The sequence below is a fragment of the Thalassophryne amazonica genome, chromosome 21 (genome assembly GCF_902500255.1).
Source record: "Thalassophryne amazonica chromosome 21, fThaAma1.1, whole genome shotgun sequence".
Lineage (NCBI taxonomy): Eukaryota > Metazoa > Chordata > Actinopteri > Batrachoidiformes > Batrachoididae > Thalassophryne > Thalassophryne amazonica.
In genome coordinates, this window is record NC_047123.1 from 6855521 (window position 1) to 6871138 (window position 15618).

Sequence of the window (15618 nt, forward strand, 5' to 3'; positions counted from 1 at the left end):
GTTGAAGGTGCTATATTATTTTTTCTTTTTGAATTTTTATGCTTAAATAGATTTTTGCTGGTTATTGGTGGTCTGGGAGCAGGCACCGTCTCTACGGGGATGGGGTAATGAGGGGATGGCAGGGGGAGAGAAGCTGCAGAGAGGTGTGTAAGACTACAACTCTGCTTCCTGGTCCCAACCCTGGATAGTCACGGTTTGGAGGATTTAAGAAAATTGGCCAGATTTCTAGAAATGAGAGCTGCTCCATCCAAAGTGGGATGGATGCCGTCTCTCCTAACAAGACCAGGTTTTCCCCAGAAGCTTTGCCAATTATCTATGAAGCCCACCTCATTTTTTGGACACCACTCAGACAGCCAGCAATTCAAGGAGAACATGCGGCTAAACATGTCAGTCCCGGTCCGATTGGGGAGGGGCCCAGAGAAAACTACAGAGTCCGACATTGTTTTTGCAAAGTTACACACCGATTTAATGTTAGTTTTAGTGACCTCCGATTGGCGTAACCGGGTGTCATTACTGCCGACGTGAATTACAATCTTACCAAATTTACGCTTAGCCAGCAGTTTCAAATTTCCTTCAATGTCGCCTGCTCTGGCCCCCGGAAGACAATTGACTATGGTTGCTGGTGTCGCTAACTTCACATTTCGCAAAACAGAGTCGCCAATAACCAGTTTGATCCTCGGCGGGTGTGTCGCCGAGTGGGGAAAAACGGTTAGAAATGTGAACGGGTTGGCGGTGTACACGGGACTTCTGTTTAGGGCTACGCTTCCTCCTCACAGTCACCCAGTCGGCCTGCTTTCCCGGCTGCTCGGGATCTGCCAGAGGGAAACTAACGGCGGCTAAGCTACCTTGGTCCGCACCAACTACAGGGGCCTGGCTAGCTGTAGAATTTTCCACGGTGCAGAGCCGAGTCTCCAATTCGCCCAGCCTGGCCTCCAAAGCTACGAATAAGCTACACTTATTACAAGTACCATTACTGCTAAAGGAGGCCGAGGAATAACTAAACATTTCACATCCAGAGCAGAAAAGTACGGGAGAGACAGGAGAAGCCGCCATGCTAAATCGGCTAAGAGCTAGTAGCTACGCTAAGCTAGCGGATTCCTAAAACACGCAAAGTGAATAATGTGTAAATAATTTAGAGGTGATTCAGCAGAAGGAGTGCTTTAGTTAAGGCACGTAAAGATTACACTGGGAAACAAATCGTAATCTAGATAACTAGATCAATCTAACTGCGCAGATTAAACAGCTAACAGATACAGAAAAACACCGCTGTGCTCCGGAACAGGAAGTGATACAATACCCAATACCAAAATGCCAGGCGGATTACCTTTATTATCTTAAAGGCGGATAATAATTTTGACCCTGGTAGTTTTTGATTTTTGTGAAATAATGTTGTTTGTGTGTGCAAAGCAAAATGATAAAACTAGGATGTTTATAAATTTTGTGTTGAAAATTCCCTGTCCTGTTAAAAAAGCATTTGGGATTTTTTTCAAAGAAAACTTTAAATTTCATAAGGGGCAAATAATTGTGTCCTCTTTGGTCAATAGTGGATCTGTTTGAAAGGCTGTAAAATCAAGAAGCTACATGATACTGATGCTAGAATGAACTCTAGAGATATATAGCTTTCAGGAAAGTGGTATTTCTGACCCCTCCTGGCCCAGACTCTCAGTGCTGGCCTTTGAGTTGCGGTATGTGTTCATTATACCTGACCAAACTGAACCACCTCTGTCCCTGCAGCCGCCTTCCTGCTGAGCCACCCAACTCGTCAGAACACTGAATGGCTGCTTTGTGGCCTCATTCACATATTTCTGCCACATTTGGACCAATCCAATTCATTGCATCTTATTAAAACTGCAACCAAGAGTCCTACTGTGTATTTAATGTGCTTTCGACATGGAAAACCAGATGCTTTAAACGAATGAGAAATCCATAGAAATAGGACCAAAGTGCAGAGGAGACCAGCAGTCTGCTGTAGTGACACAATACAAAATCATCAGTTGATTGCATTTTAACTGCACAAAAAGGACAAACCCTCTTTTCACATGTCACAGTTTGCAGCACCGTATGACCACCTTGTGTTTGAATTTACACTGATGTCTGGAACATGTTTGTGCAGAGAGCTCTTTGTTTGAACAGCCGTCCTGCAGATTCAAACACACCGCTGAACGTCCGGCGTTCAGCCTGAGCTCCTCCCAAATCCCCAGATCTCAGAGCCAGGCCCAGTTCAATATGCTTGGACATTCTGCCAGATTCTTGTAGCGTTTTTACTGGCATCATGGCTTCTGCTTCAGGCTGTGTAAATGGACACACATGTTTCCATAGGGTCTTTCTCCTTTGGTAATAATTTTCTTTGCAGAATAAAAATTCCAGCCTCTTAACCGCACATTTAATGAATCGTACTGACAAAGCTCGGAAAGTGTGTATTATTTGATGGAATGTGTGTATACCTATGCAGTGGCAGATCTGGGGGGGGGTTGCAACTCCCCTTGAGCTGCTGACCCAAGATATGATAAAATATGGGAAAGGTCTTGCATACAGAAAAGCTGATTGATTAATGTTGCTGTGTGCAGAATCAGAACGTTTCTCCAAGTTTCAAATAAAAACGGAACATTAAAAACGACTACAGAATCCACATTTAACTTCCCTGATTGTCTTAGAATGCAGGAAAAAAGCTTCTCTAAATATATAAAATTTTCTGGTGGTGGGGAGGTGGGCATGCTCACAGATCTCCCACCAAGTCGCATGACTCACATGGAGTAACTGGTGATGGAAAATTGTGCTCTGGAAACCTTGGCTTTATTCTTTACCTATAGAGGTGGGTGAGAGGAGGATGTTAACTAAACAAAACAGAACGCCTCCGCACGTCATTTAATCCAACTGCAGTCAGACTGTATAATACCTCAAAATGTTTCTAGCACCATAATCACCTTTGTACTATTAACTACGTCTACCACCACTTTTTGTGCTTTATTACATGTACAACTGTGCAGTTTATCCTGTGCAATAATTTTACCATATCTATACATACTTATACTCACTATACTGTATTTTTCACTGAATTTTTTCACATCAATATTTATGCACCCACCAGCAAACATCACAATATACTTTAGTCACCTTTAATGTAAATATTTTTTCTTTTTCTTTACTGCTGTACGACTCTTGCTGCTGCAACAAGTGATTTTCCCCAGTATGGGATCAATAAAGTTTATCTCATTTTATCTTTTATCCCCGCCCCAACCTGCAGTTAAATGCAAGAAGGTACTGTTCTGTAGGTAGGCCTTTAAATATAAATAATGGTTTTCTAATTAACACCTAATTATGTCAATTAGTCATTCAATAGCTTTAACCAGAAATTCCTTAAATATCTGGAATCACCCGGAATACTTGTAAAAGCTACTGAATGAGCAATTGGCATAATTCAGGATTAATTGAGGATCCATCTGCTGTATTTACAGGCCTACCCGAAGAGCTGCTGCCTTCTTGCATGTAAGAGCAGGAACAATAAAGAAAAGAACTCAGGCTTCCAAAGCAAAATTAGCATCTCCACAAATGAGGTTCCTCCTTAGGAGTAGCTAAGGGGCCATCGCCTTTGGGACAGTGTCAGCTGGCAAAAAATATAACATAATGTTTATGAGTGCAATGGTAAGAATATTTGCATGAGTTGCAAGATGACTGGTACACTAACTGGTACATCATTCAGTGAATGAAAATATTCTTTCGACTGCATGAATTGAAAACACTCATTATTTGTTTTATATGATCCACATCATTTGATATTTTACTTAAAATTAAAGGTCTTTATTTCGAGAACAGAAACTGACATTCATTCCTTCTGCTTACATCTCTACGAGCAAAGAAATCTGTATTTAATAAATGTATTTCCGTGTTTGATATTAACCAGATAACATAACTCACATAATATCTGTCCCTCATTTTACGCACTCTGCTTTACTCAACTTGGCACAGTGCATGAACTAATCAAATGTGCAAACATATTAATTAAATTGTGCAAATCAACTGCAGCTTGTGCGCACACAGTAGCATTTTGAATGCTCAATGTGGCAACATGTGAGTTCTAAAGCAAACCGCCTGCCAAAGTTAGGATTTAACCACTAAAGGCAGAAATGCTGCAATGTTTTCATCTATTTTTGTTTTTTACTTTAATTTATAAAAGTGAAATGTTGTTAAAGGGAGTTACAGCTTTTAGATGTGCTGTACTGCACATGGATGAAGCATTACACTCTGATTTCATTCTTTGAATGGGGAGGAGGAGTAACAGGAAGACAGAAGTCAGGAATGAGAGGAACAGTAGTAGCCAGTAACCAGTATTGATCAGTATGTCTGGTATTTATATTTATATTTATATTTGCAAACTGTTTTTCTTTTTCACTTTTGATATTCTGTGTGCTTCTTACCCTGTGTGCTGCTATACAATGCTGCTGGAACCTCAATTTCTCTGAGGGAGTCTTCCCAAGTTCTGTCCAATCTAATCTAATCTAAAACTGTAAAATAAGATTCTGTTGAAAATGTTTTGATGGTGTTTGTTTGTTTGTCTGAGGTTTGTGTTCTTCTCTGTACAGTGACTGTGAAGCTGCAGTGTTCACACAAAGAGTGGAAATGGGAGGTGGGAGCAAGAACAGTTTTCCTGTTGTTTAGGAGGAAAGGAGAGCTGGAGAGAGGAGAGACAGCGGACAGACTGCACACACCCAGCCGGCGACTTTAATCTCACATTCTGTGTTTTCTCCACATTCAAATGGAAACGGGAGCTACTTTGCTGCTGCTCGTCATGTGTCACTGTGGACTACATCTGTGAGATGGTCTGAAAGCAAGAGGAGCTCAAAGACAAAGACCAGAGGAGAAAGAGGAGGAGAGACGTGGAGGTGCCGAGTGAAGTCGTTCACTGTTAAAGGAGAAGCAGAGGTGGAAGCAGAAAATGGGACCAGCAGTCACCTCTCTCACCGTGCTGTGTCTATGTTCTCTGGGTGTGAACGTTCTTCCAGCACCAACAGAGGTAAGAATTCTACGTGTTCTTACGTCATATTTAACTTTAGATGATGTAATATGTCACCATTCCGTGTTTGATTATGTCATAGTTCAGTGATGATTGGACATGAGGTTGCAAGAAGTAGAGGTGATGAAGGTAGACAAAGTAACAGTGAGGGTGGTAGACAGGTGATGAAGAAGGGCAGGAGTGATGTGTGATACCAGAGGATTTGCAAGACTGAAAGAGATTTATGAGATGATAGTGCGCCCAGCTGTTGTAGAACTTAGGGGGAGGTGACTAACAAAAAGGAGGCAGAGATGGAGGTGGCAGAGCTGAAATTGTTGTGATTTTCCTTGGGAATGATGGGAATGATTAGAAATCAGAGGGACCATGTAGATAGGACAGATAGGAATTGAGATGGTATGGATGTACAGAGGAGGGATGAAGGGAATATATAGAGAGAAGGATGCTGAGGATGGACCCACCAGGCAGGAAGAGAAGAAAGAGGCCAAAGAGGAGGTTTGAGGATGTCATGAGGTTGGTTGGTGTGACGGAAGAGGACATGATGAAGTGGAGATAGATGATCTGCTGTGGTGGCCCCTAACAAGAAGAACTAGTTGCATGTAATTAGTAAAAAAAAGTAAAAGTTGCATGTAATTAAATTACAAAATAAGTGTGACTATAATCTTAGAGTTACTCTGAAAAAAAAATGTAATTACATTACACTTACTAGTTAAAATACTGGTGATTACAAAGGAATTACATGTGGATATAATACAAATCATTTGTAAAATTTTCAATGTTGCTTTGCATCTTTACTGTATTGGAAAAGTCCCGGCCACAAAGGTCCGACAGTCACAGTTGGCGTTGTTGGCAGGATTCGAACCCGTGCAGAGAAACCCCACTGGATTTCCAAGATTGTGACCATAGGACCTTTGTGGCCTGGACGGCGGTGGGATCAAACCCCGGACGGCTCGCACTAAAGGCCGTTCCTTTACCAGGTCAGCCAAAGGGGAATTCCCCGTTATCCAAGCTAGTGGGAATGTCTTTTCAATCAGGACCTACGACCTTCATCCTGCTACCCCCAAAGGTCCTACGGTCACATATAGTTGATACAAAATGTCTTTATGATGTGTTTCTATAATCATCACTCACAGTGATGGTGTTGCTCACAGGTGTTTTTATATGGCAGATTAAGGAATTTCAATCGTGTGTATGTGTGTGTGTGTGTGTGTTAGGAATCCCTGCCAGAGGTGAAAAAGACACGAGGGGACGTCCCTGACATTCTTCCAGAGCCTGAACCAGAGCCGACCAATGCGCTGTCAGATTTTGAAAATTCATACAACTACGTCTGTGGGTGTTTTAATTTATACTATTATTGATTAAGACGTCATATAAACTGGGTTGGTTATGTGTCACCGTAACAGATCCATGCCTGGATTTTAAATCTGTCTGTAAAACACGTCTGCATCCTCTTGTCTCTTGTCCAGTGTCCAGACTGGCCGGTATGGACCAGGCAATTCATAAGCTGAATGTAGGTCACTACACTCTGGATGTTAAAGTCAGCCAGCTGCTGGACTCTCTGTCCAGGATGGATGGTAAGATGATCACCTTTTCTGACTAAACCACAGCATCCGTGATTCTCTTTCTCTATGGCGTCCTTTCATCTGTGTGTCAGTTTTCACATCAAACCTGCACTTAGACCAAAACGCAGTTAAAACTTTGGTGTGTTTGCACAGTTAAAGGCTGGAAATCTATCAGTGTGCCCCAGTCTTCTGGAAAAACTTCATAAATTTTTTCTGAAAGTTGGTGCTAACAGTCCTTGGTGGAGTATCTGCTCATGGCAAATGGGACTTTCTCATTGAACCATTTTTTCACAGTGTTCAATTTATTGAAGAAAATCTGTCACTGGGATTTTTTTGAAATTTAGTACAAACAGCTCTTACTTCAATGATACTTGGACTTTTTGACTGAAACACCGTTGGCCTCCCAGAAAGTGTAAACAATTTCATGCAAATCCATAGAAATGACTTGCTTTTGTCACTTTCCCCATATTTGGTCAAAATTACTCTTTCTTTATCCGAAAGCCTTCTTTTGACCATCTCTTTCTTATCTACTTCACATCCATGTAGATTTTAAAGATGTGGCTCCTCAGTTATAAGGACAAACAAATGTTTTCCCCTGCATCTTTTTTCAGTGATGGAGGTTAGATGGACAACATGTTCTTAGTTCACGCCGTTTTTCAGAGTTCGGTGTCTTTTTGAAGAATACGGCGACACTCAGCTGTAAATGGTGATCAGATCCACTGATTAGTTGGTTAGTGGGAGCCAAAAAAAGTAATTACACACAGACACTGTGAGCGCTGTGTGGAGTGGAGGTAGAGTTTCTGACCTGTTATCATATTCCTCAGGGATATGTCCTAAATCTTACTCTGTTCAGTGCTTTAAAACACACCAGGTCACAGAGTCCACTAAGCTGGATTCTTTTGTCAGTGAGGAAAGGTTCACTGATTGTGATTTTATGGACAATGCTGTAATCTGTGTTGCGTAAACTTTGCCCTGATTGCAGCACTTGAGAATCTGTGCAAGAAATTGCCACGTTGTGGTTCAATGACCATCTGTAACCCCAAATGAGAAAAAGGCTGGAAGTATTGGAAATGCAAATATGAAAACCCTGTGCAGTGAGGCTGACATTTACTTTGACTTTGATTTCATTGCAGACGGTGTAAACTCAAGATAGTTCAGGTCTATTCTGGCCAACGTTTTTTTCTTTTGTTGCTATACATCTTGTATTTAAAGCCTGCAACGCATCAAAACACACAACAAAACAAAACAAAAAACCCCAAAACAAACAAACAAAAAAACAAGGGAGGCACTGAAGCACTTCTCAGTTTGTAATTTTGTGATTCTGCCTCACATTTTGGCAGTGACGAATCAAGTGATGAAGCATTTCAGGTGTTATTTTGTCCCATTCTTCCTGCAAATGCCTTAAGTACGGTGTCATCATTATTGCATTTTTCCTTTCAAAATTCTCCACACATTCTCTATTGCAGGTAGGACCCTACAGGCAGGCCAGTCCCGTAGCCACAAATCTCTGCAGCCATCCCTTTGTAATGTGTGCAGAATGTGGTTTTGCATTGTCTTACTGGAAAATACCTGGAGGTCCCTGGAAAAGATGTTGCCTTGAAGGCAGCATATATTGGTCTAAAATCTCAAAAGTCTGCATTAATGCTGCCATCACAGAAGTGTAAATTCCTTTTGCCAAGGGCACTGACACAACCTGATATCAGTGCAGACCCTGGCTTTTGCACTTGTTTTTGCATAGTCCTTTTCATCTTTGGTCCAGAGGACACAGCGTCCCTTTCTTCTAAAAAATATTGTAATGCTGTTTTTTTTATTTGTTTATTTTATTTTATTTTATTTTTTTATTTTTTGGCCATAATACACACTTCTACTGTTTGATGGTCCAACCGCAATGCCATGCCCCCAAGCCCAGAGACATTGGTGCTGCTTGTGGACAAGGTTAACACAAGGCTTCATTTTTACACAGTAAAAAGTGGCATTTGTACATGTAACTCCATGTTGTAGTGTAGTGTTTGACAAAGGTTCCCAAAGTAATCCCTTGCCCATGTGGTTATATCAGCTATTGATGAATGACAAATCTTAATGCAATGCCATCTGAGGGATTAGCGAGCATTAGTGTTCATCTTAGACTTTTTTTTTTTTTGCCAAATCTGGATTACAGTCACCAGAAATATCAGGGGCAGCATGGTAGCTCAGTGGTTTGCACTCTTCTGTCACAGCAAGAAGTTCTGGGCTTCGATTCCACCCTTTCCCAGTTCCTTTCTGTGTGGAGTTTGCATGATCTTCCAGTGTCTGCATGGGTTTCCCTCCCACAATCAAAAACATAGGGCCTGCTCCTTTGTCTGTCCCAGATCAAGGCAGCATCTCTACATATTTGCAGTTGCAAACTGAGCTATCAGCAGTGTATGTGGCATATATGACCAACCTGTGGACATTCATGTCTCTGGGAGCTCAGCCAATAACTTGGAAAGGCATCCAAGAAGATCTAATGGAGTAATGACGGTTGGTGGACAGAGCTGTTTGTCAGTGCCAGCATCTTCAGTGTCCCGGTGCTTTCAAGCTTACTTATTGTATAGATTTGAGACCTGGGTTCAATCGCAATACCCTCATTTCACCCTTTTGAAGAAATGACAAAGTGGTAGGGCAAAGGGAGAGAACTGAGATTGGGTTTTCGACTCCAATGGTGACAAATGGGTGTCTTTTGGTACCATTGTAATGATTGTGAGTGGTTACTTAGGAAGACATGCTCAAGTCTTTCTCTTGAGTACCTAATCCTCTCTGCTCGTCTAAACGACTAACCATCTGAAACGGCATCCATGCTCATCAACTAGGCAAACTTTGACGTTGACTTCAAAAACACAAGTTCTTCCCTCTGATCTTGATGTTGGCACTGAATAGTTACTTATCATTATATTCAGTTTGTATATACAAGTGTATTTTAATGTGAGTGAACAAATTGGGTATCATACAAATGCCTTATATATTTCCTTGTTTCTGTGTCCTGCTTGCAAATATGGCAGCTAAAGTTGGAGAACTGGAAGACACCATCCGGGAAGCCTATCATCACAGCAAGGATAACCGCAAGGAGATTGGAAGACTGGAAGGTATCAGCACTTCTTTGTCCTTTGACCTTTTTCTAGCACTTGGTATTCTGTTGATGTCTCTCTAAAGCTACTGATGTTTTATGGCAGGGGTGGCCAAGTTCGGTCCTCGAGAGCCACATTCCTGACACTCTTAAGTTGTCTCCCTGCTCCAACACACCTGAATCCAATGAAAGACTTGTTAGCAGACTTTTAATGAGCCTTTCATTGGATTCAGGTGTGTTGGAGCAGGGAGACAACTGATAGTGTCAGGAAGGTGGCTCTCGAGGACCGAACTTGGCCACCCCTGCTTTATGGCATTGTTTAAGTTTTTAAAACGAGGCTATACATTGCATCCGCAAAGTATTCATAATGCTACACCTTGTCCACATTTATGTTACAGCCTTATTTCAATATGAAGTAAATTAATTTTTTCCCTCAAAATTCTACTCACAACACCCCATAATGACAATGTGAAAAAAGTTGAGATTTTTGCAAATTTCTTAAAAATTAAAAAACTAAGAAAGTATTAGTCAGTACCTACTCAGCTTCACTTCAAAGTGAAGTACTTTGAGCTTTGTAATGTATTTTTTGAAAAGAGACGGGCATCTAGTGGTCTCAGAAAAATACTAAATGCTTCATGAAGCCTCACATGATCATTTCCTACAATTATTCTTTAACTTAGCAACCCTCTTTAACAATAATTAATTATGTTGTGGATGAATTCAGCACTGACAATCTTATTTTTTTCTACACAGGTTGCCAAAAAGGACTGAGGGTTGGATATAAATGTTATCTGGTGTATAACAGCTACAAAGACTATGCTGGAGCATCTAGAAAGTGTCTGGAAAGAGGCGGCCGCATGGCGATGCCCCGCGATCGCAAAGAGCAGGAGGCTTTGGCACATTATGTCAAGTCATTCTTCCATCCAGGAAACTGGCCGGTCTGGCTGGGCATTAACGACCTGCGCTCTGAGGGCTTGTACCTCTTCGATGATGGGACGCAAGTGACGTACTTCCAGTGGCGCAAGCACTTCCTGTCCAGCCAACCGGATGGGGGGAAGAGGGAAAACTGTGTAGCGATGTCATCCGACGACGGCGACTGGTGGGACCAGTACTGTGATCGGAACATGAACTATCTGTGCGAGTTTGATGACAGGGTGGCACTTTAGAATCAGCACTTTTTACAAGATTTTTCTCTGTAATAATGTTAGCGTTCATGAATTACTGTTGATACAAACATGTTGCGCTTTCGAATAACTTATTCCCTTGCAAAGGATCCTTATTATACACCTTTTTAATTAAGCTCACATGGGGACGTATATAAAAATATATAAAATTTAGCCCAAAGAAATATTATCGACACTGAGGCGACATCCTAAAACAGAACAATTTCAGGTTTTTTAGAAATTTGCACAATATGATTAAGAGAAAATGCGACTGATATATGTTTCAGAAATATATTATCTGCATTAATGTTATTTATGTAGCGCCAAACTCCAGAAAATATCTCAAGACACTCTACATGTACAGCAGCTCTAGACTGCTGTCTGTACGATCTAATTTATAGAGAAGCAATATTCCACCAAAAGCAAACACAAGGTGATAGTGGCAAGGAAAATCACTTTTATGTAACAGGTAGAAACCTCAAGCAGAAACAGACCGTTGGAAGGGGCCATCTGCCACAATCATAGTACAGGTAAACCCCATTAACTCACGCAAGTTGGGGTCCACAAAATTGGACCACGAGTTATCTGAAACCTAGAGTATACATTTATTGTTATTATACCCTAAATTTTAGCATATTGTAGCGTGAAAAGTAGAGAGCTGATTTGTTTGCAATTGATACCAAAAGAAAGAGGCATTCAAGTACTGCAAAAAACGAGCAGATACCGAAACCTTCAATCACACTTTTATACCAAAATTGTGCATCAAATTCTTTATGATTTTCTTCCGTACAAAGGTTTTGCATGTAATACCGCGAAAACCACAAAACCAATTTTCACTAAACTTTGTGAACATATAACCTTAGTAAAGGCACAGCTCTGATAGGAGTTTCATTTTGAAAGTACCCATAATACACCAGTTAACGCTTTTATACACCTTAAGTACTGGTCAGAATTGCACAAAAGTGCTTGTAAACTTTATACAGGTAAAGGTAAGCATGTGTGTTAGTATAAGTAGTCAGACATAATCTACCCTTCTATGAGTATTTCACAATGTCCTCAAATTCATGTTTTTGAGCGTACGTTTGTTTACAGTGGTTGTGTCTGCACGAAAGTAGTACCAAAATGTTTTTGTCAGGGTTCACCAGGTATTTACGAATAAAGTGCTTGTCCATAATACAACTTTCCTACTCAAAAGAGAGCTTTTTTATTTACTTATTTTTTGCTCATTTTGGAATTTAGCATGCCACTCATAGTTAAACTACCATTTTACATAAAATAATTATTACTAACAACTAGTGTCTGAGCCAAAAAATATATGAAATATAAATATTTCTATAATGTCCCCATGTGGTAATTGAGTAAATGGCTGTCTGTATGATATTTACAGATTATGGTTACAAGTTTTTTATACATTTTAACAATATTCTTAATGTTCCCATGTACAGAATTAATATGTTCTTGGCTTGCTGTCCTTGTATATAGGGGTTGGGTTTGATTTCTGAGGAGTAATAATGACTACAATATGTCTGAAGACAAAGTGGTCACTAAACTCCAAACAATCATGTAGAGAAATTGGCATAATATTATTTTCCCAATGAAATGCACTCACTGTCCAGATGATTAACCAGAGCATATTGATGAAAGAAATCTCTGCAACCAGCGGGTCTAGAGAGATAACTGTATAAATCAGCAAATCGTTTGTAATTATTTGTAAGCATACGATATGAGTTATGATACAGTCCTAAAAATGTCATGAAATGACATCATAATTGTCAGACAGTTTTTCTAGGATATCTCCTAAACCAGTAGGGGTAATCTAAAGCTGATACTGCTGTCATGATGGTATCTCTAAAACACCATGAAATGATGTTGCATGTATCTCCACAACCAATAGCGCTAGAGATGATCTAAAACATGCAGATGGGTGTGATGCTTTAAAAAATTATAAAAATAATTGATCCACATATTGTTTTGGTAAATGTTTTACCCTGAATGCCTTCGTGATGCAACTACAGATCTACATGAAGAAATAGCCTACGGTATTCTGCATGAAGGATATGCAAACTCCTTGTAGAAAGGAAGTAGAAACTTGGCTTGAACTCAAGGTGAACTCCCCCAAACAAAGCAACAAAAAACATGTATAAGCACAAACTCATGTCCTTTAACTTTAACACTAAATACAAACTTCTTGGCCCTTTCAGTCTGTTTATTATATCATTATTGGAAATGCAGCTGTAGCAATATGAATGTGAAGCCTTTCTCTGCGATTCACACCTGAAATCTAAAACAGCCCAAAGTCTCCAAAAACCAAAACCATAAAAAGCTGAAAGCATTCCTGTCTGAGCCTGGGATAGATTAAACAGGCTTAACTCTAAGACCTGCTCGCCTCACTGTGTATTTGTACAGATATTATGCAGTGTTACTGTCTCACACTGCAGAGTTCTGACCTCTGCAGATGTTATAAAGGGTGTTTCTGCCAGCTCGGTTGTGTATTCCTCAACATCTGTAGAAATCAGAGCAAGATTTTTGAGTCGTATGTCAAATCGAAACCCAAAAACTGTATGTCGTGTGTTCAGATCGTTAGTGTTTGTCTTGCAGAAAAATGTATTTCTCCCCTGTAAAATAGGAAAGGAATTACTGTGTGCAAATGCTTTTTTTAAATAAAGATTTTATGAACTAAAATATTGTGTGTACGTTTTATTTGTAAAAAGAAAGAAAAATACAACCCCTGGCAAAAATTATGGAATCACCGGCCTCGGAGGATGTTCATTCAGTTGTTTAATTTTGTAGAAAAAAAGCAGATCACAGACACGACACAAAACTAAAGTCATTTCAAATGGCAACTTTCTGGCTTTAAGAAACACTATAAGAAATCAAGAAAAAAAGATTGTGGCAGTCAGTAACGGTTACTTTTTTTAGACCAAGCAGAGGAAAAACAATATGGAATCACTCAATTCTGAGGAAAAAATTATGGAATCACCCTGTAAATTTTCATCCCCCAAATTAACACCTGCATCAAATCAGATCTGCTCATTGACATTGACCGTGTCTTTTTGCAAGGAATGTTTTTGCAGTTTTTGCTCTATGGCAAGATGCATTATCATCTTGAAAAATGATTTCATCATCCCCAAACATCCTTTCAATTGTCCAAAATATCAACATAAACTTGTGCATTTATTGATGATGTGATGACAGCCATCTCCCCAGTGCCTTTACCTGACATGCAGCCCCATATCAATGACTGTGGAAATTTACATGTTCTCTTCAGGCAGTCATCTTTATAAATCTCATTGGAAAGGCACCAAACAAAAGTTCCAGCATCATCACCTTGCCCAATGCAGATTCGAGATTCATCACTGAATATGACTTTCATCCAGTCATCCACAGTCCACAATTGCTTTTCCTTAGCCCATTGTAACCTTGTTTTTTTCTGTTTAGGTGTTAATGATGCCTTTCGTTTAGCTTTTCTGTATGTAAATCCCATTTCCTTTAGGCGGTTTCTTACAGTTCGGTCACAGACGTTGACTCCAGTTTCCTCCCATTCGTTCCTCATTTGTTTTGTTGTACATTTTTCGATTTTTGAGACATATTGCTTTAAGTTTTCTGTCTTGACGCTTTGATGTCTTCCTTGGTCTACCAGTATGTTTGCCTTTAACAACCTTCCCTGTTTAGACACATCCGACTGTGAACAACCAACATCTTTTGCAACATTGCGTGATGATTTACTCTCTTTTAAGAGTTTGATAATCCTCTCCTTTGTTTCAATTGACATCTCTCGTGTTGGAGCCATGATTCATGTCAGTCCACTTGGTGCAACAGCTCTCCAACGTGTGATCAGTCCTTTTTAGATGCAGACTAAGGAGCAGATCTGATATGATGCAGGTGTTAGTTTTGGGGATTAAAATTTACAGGGTGATTCCATAATTTTTTTCCTCAGAATTGAGTGATTCCATATTTTTTTCCTCTGCTTGGTCTAAAAAAGTAACCGTTACTGACTGCCACAATCTTTTTTTCTTGATTTCTTATAGTGTTTCTTAAAGCCAGAAAGTTGCCATTTGAAATGACTTTAGTTTTGTGTCATGTCTGTGATCTGCTTTTTTTCTACAAAATTAAACAACTGAATGAACATCCTCCGAGGCCGGTGATTCCATAATTTTTGCCAGGGGTAGTAGGTGTTAACACTCAGATAATTTGGTCAAACAAGATAGTCAAATAGTTTAGTTTAACAGATTAAGCAAAGATTGACCTCACAAAGATCCTAAGATGTTAACCGAGGTAATTAGTACTACTCATCTTAAAGCAATTTACGCACCATTATTTTACTAGAATTAACCTTCCTGCTTGGTATGGATATTATCTGGGCAAATATTTCAAGATAATGTTTTGAGAGTATCAGGCAAAGATCAAGATCGACAAAAAAACTTTCCTAAAAACATATTTTCTGCTATATCTCCACAACCAAGAAGGCTAGAGAAATGATCTAAAATTTATACTGATCAGCAAAATATTTGTGATTGATTGGTAACATGAACTATTGGACATAGATTCAGGGTTTGAGTCAGCCACCTGTTGCTTTTCAGTCTATTCTGAAAAGATAAATGCCTAAAATGATAAATCTTAAATTCTTTGTTTTCTGACCAAACTAGCAAGTAAACGTGAGCCCACATGTTGTTGGCCAGGTTATTTCATGAAGTGAAGACAACAAAGGGCCAAAAACAGAACCCTGAGGTCTCTCATATTCACCATTGGTGATTTGGAAGGTGTTTTATTGTGCAAAACACACTGTGATTGGATAGACAAGCA

At 39.8% G+C, this 15618-nt stretch overlaps 1 protein-coding gene across 1 annotated transcript; it reads left to right on the plus strand.

Annotated features, from left to right (window-relative positions):
* Positions 1 to 4524: 4524 nt before the first annotated feature.
* clec11a (C-type lectin domain containing 11A) lies at positions 4525 to 13584 on the plus strand. Its single transcript, XM_034162651.1, has 5 exons — positions 4525 to 5011; positions 6223 to 6337; positions 6475 to 6582; positions 9588 to 9671; positions 10406 to 13584. The coding sequence occupies exons 1-5, from the start codon at positions 4934 to 4936 to the stop codon at positions 10816 to 10818; spliced, it is 798 nt and encodes a 265-aa protein (XP_034018542.1). The 5' UTR covers positions 4525 to 4933; the 3' UTR covers positions 10819 to 13584.
* The last annotated feature ends 2034 nt before the right edge of the window (positions 13585 to 15618 follow it).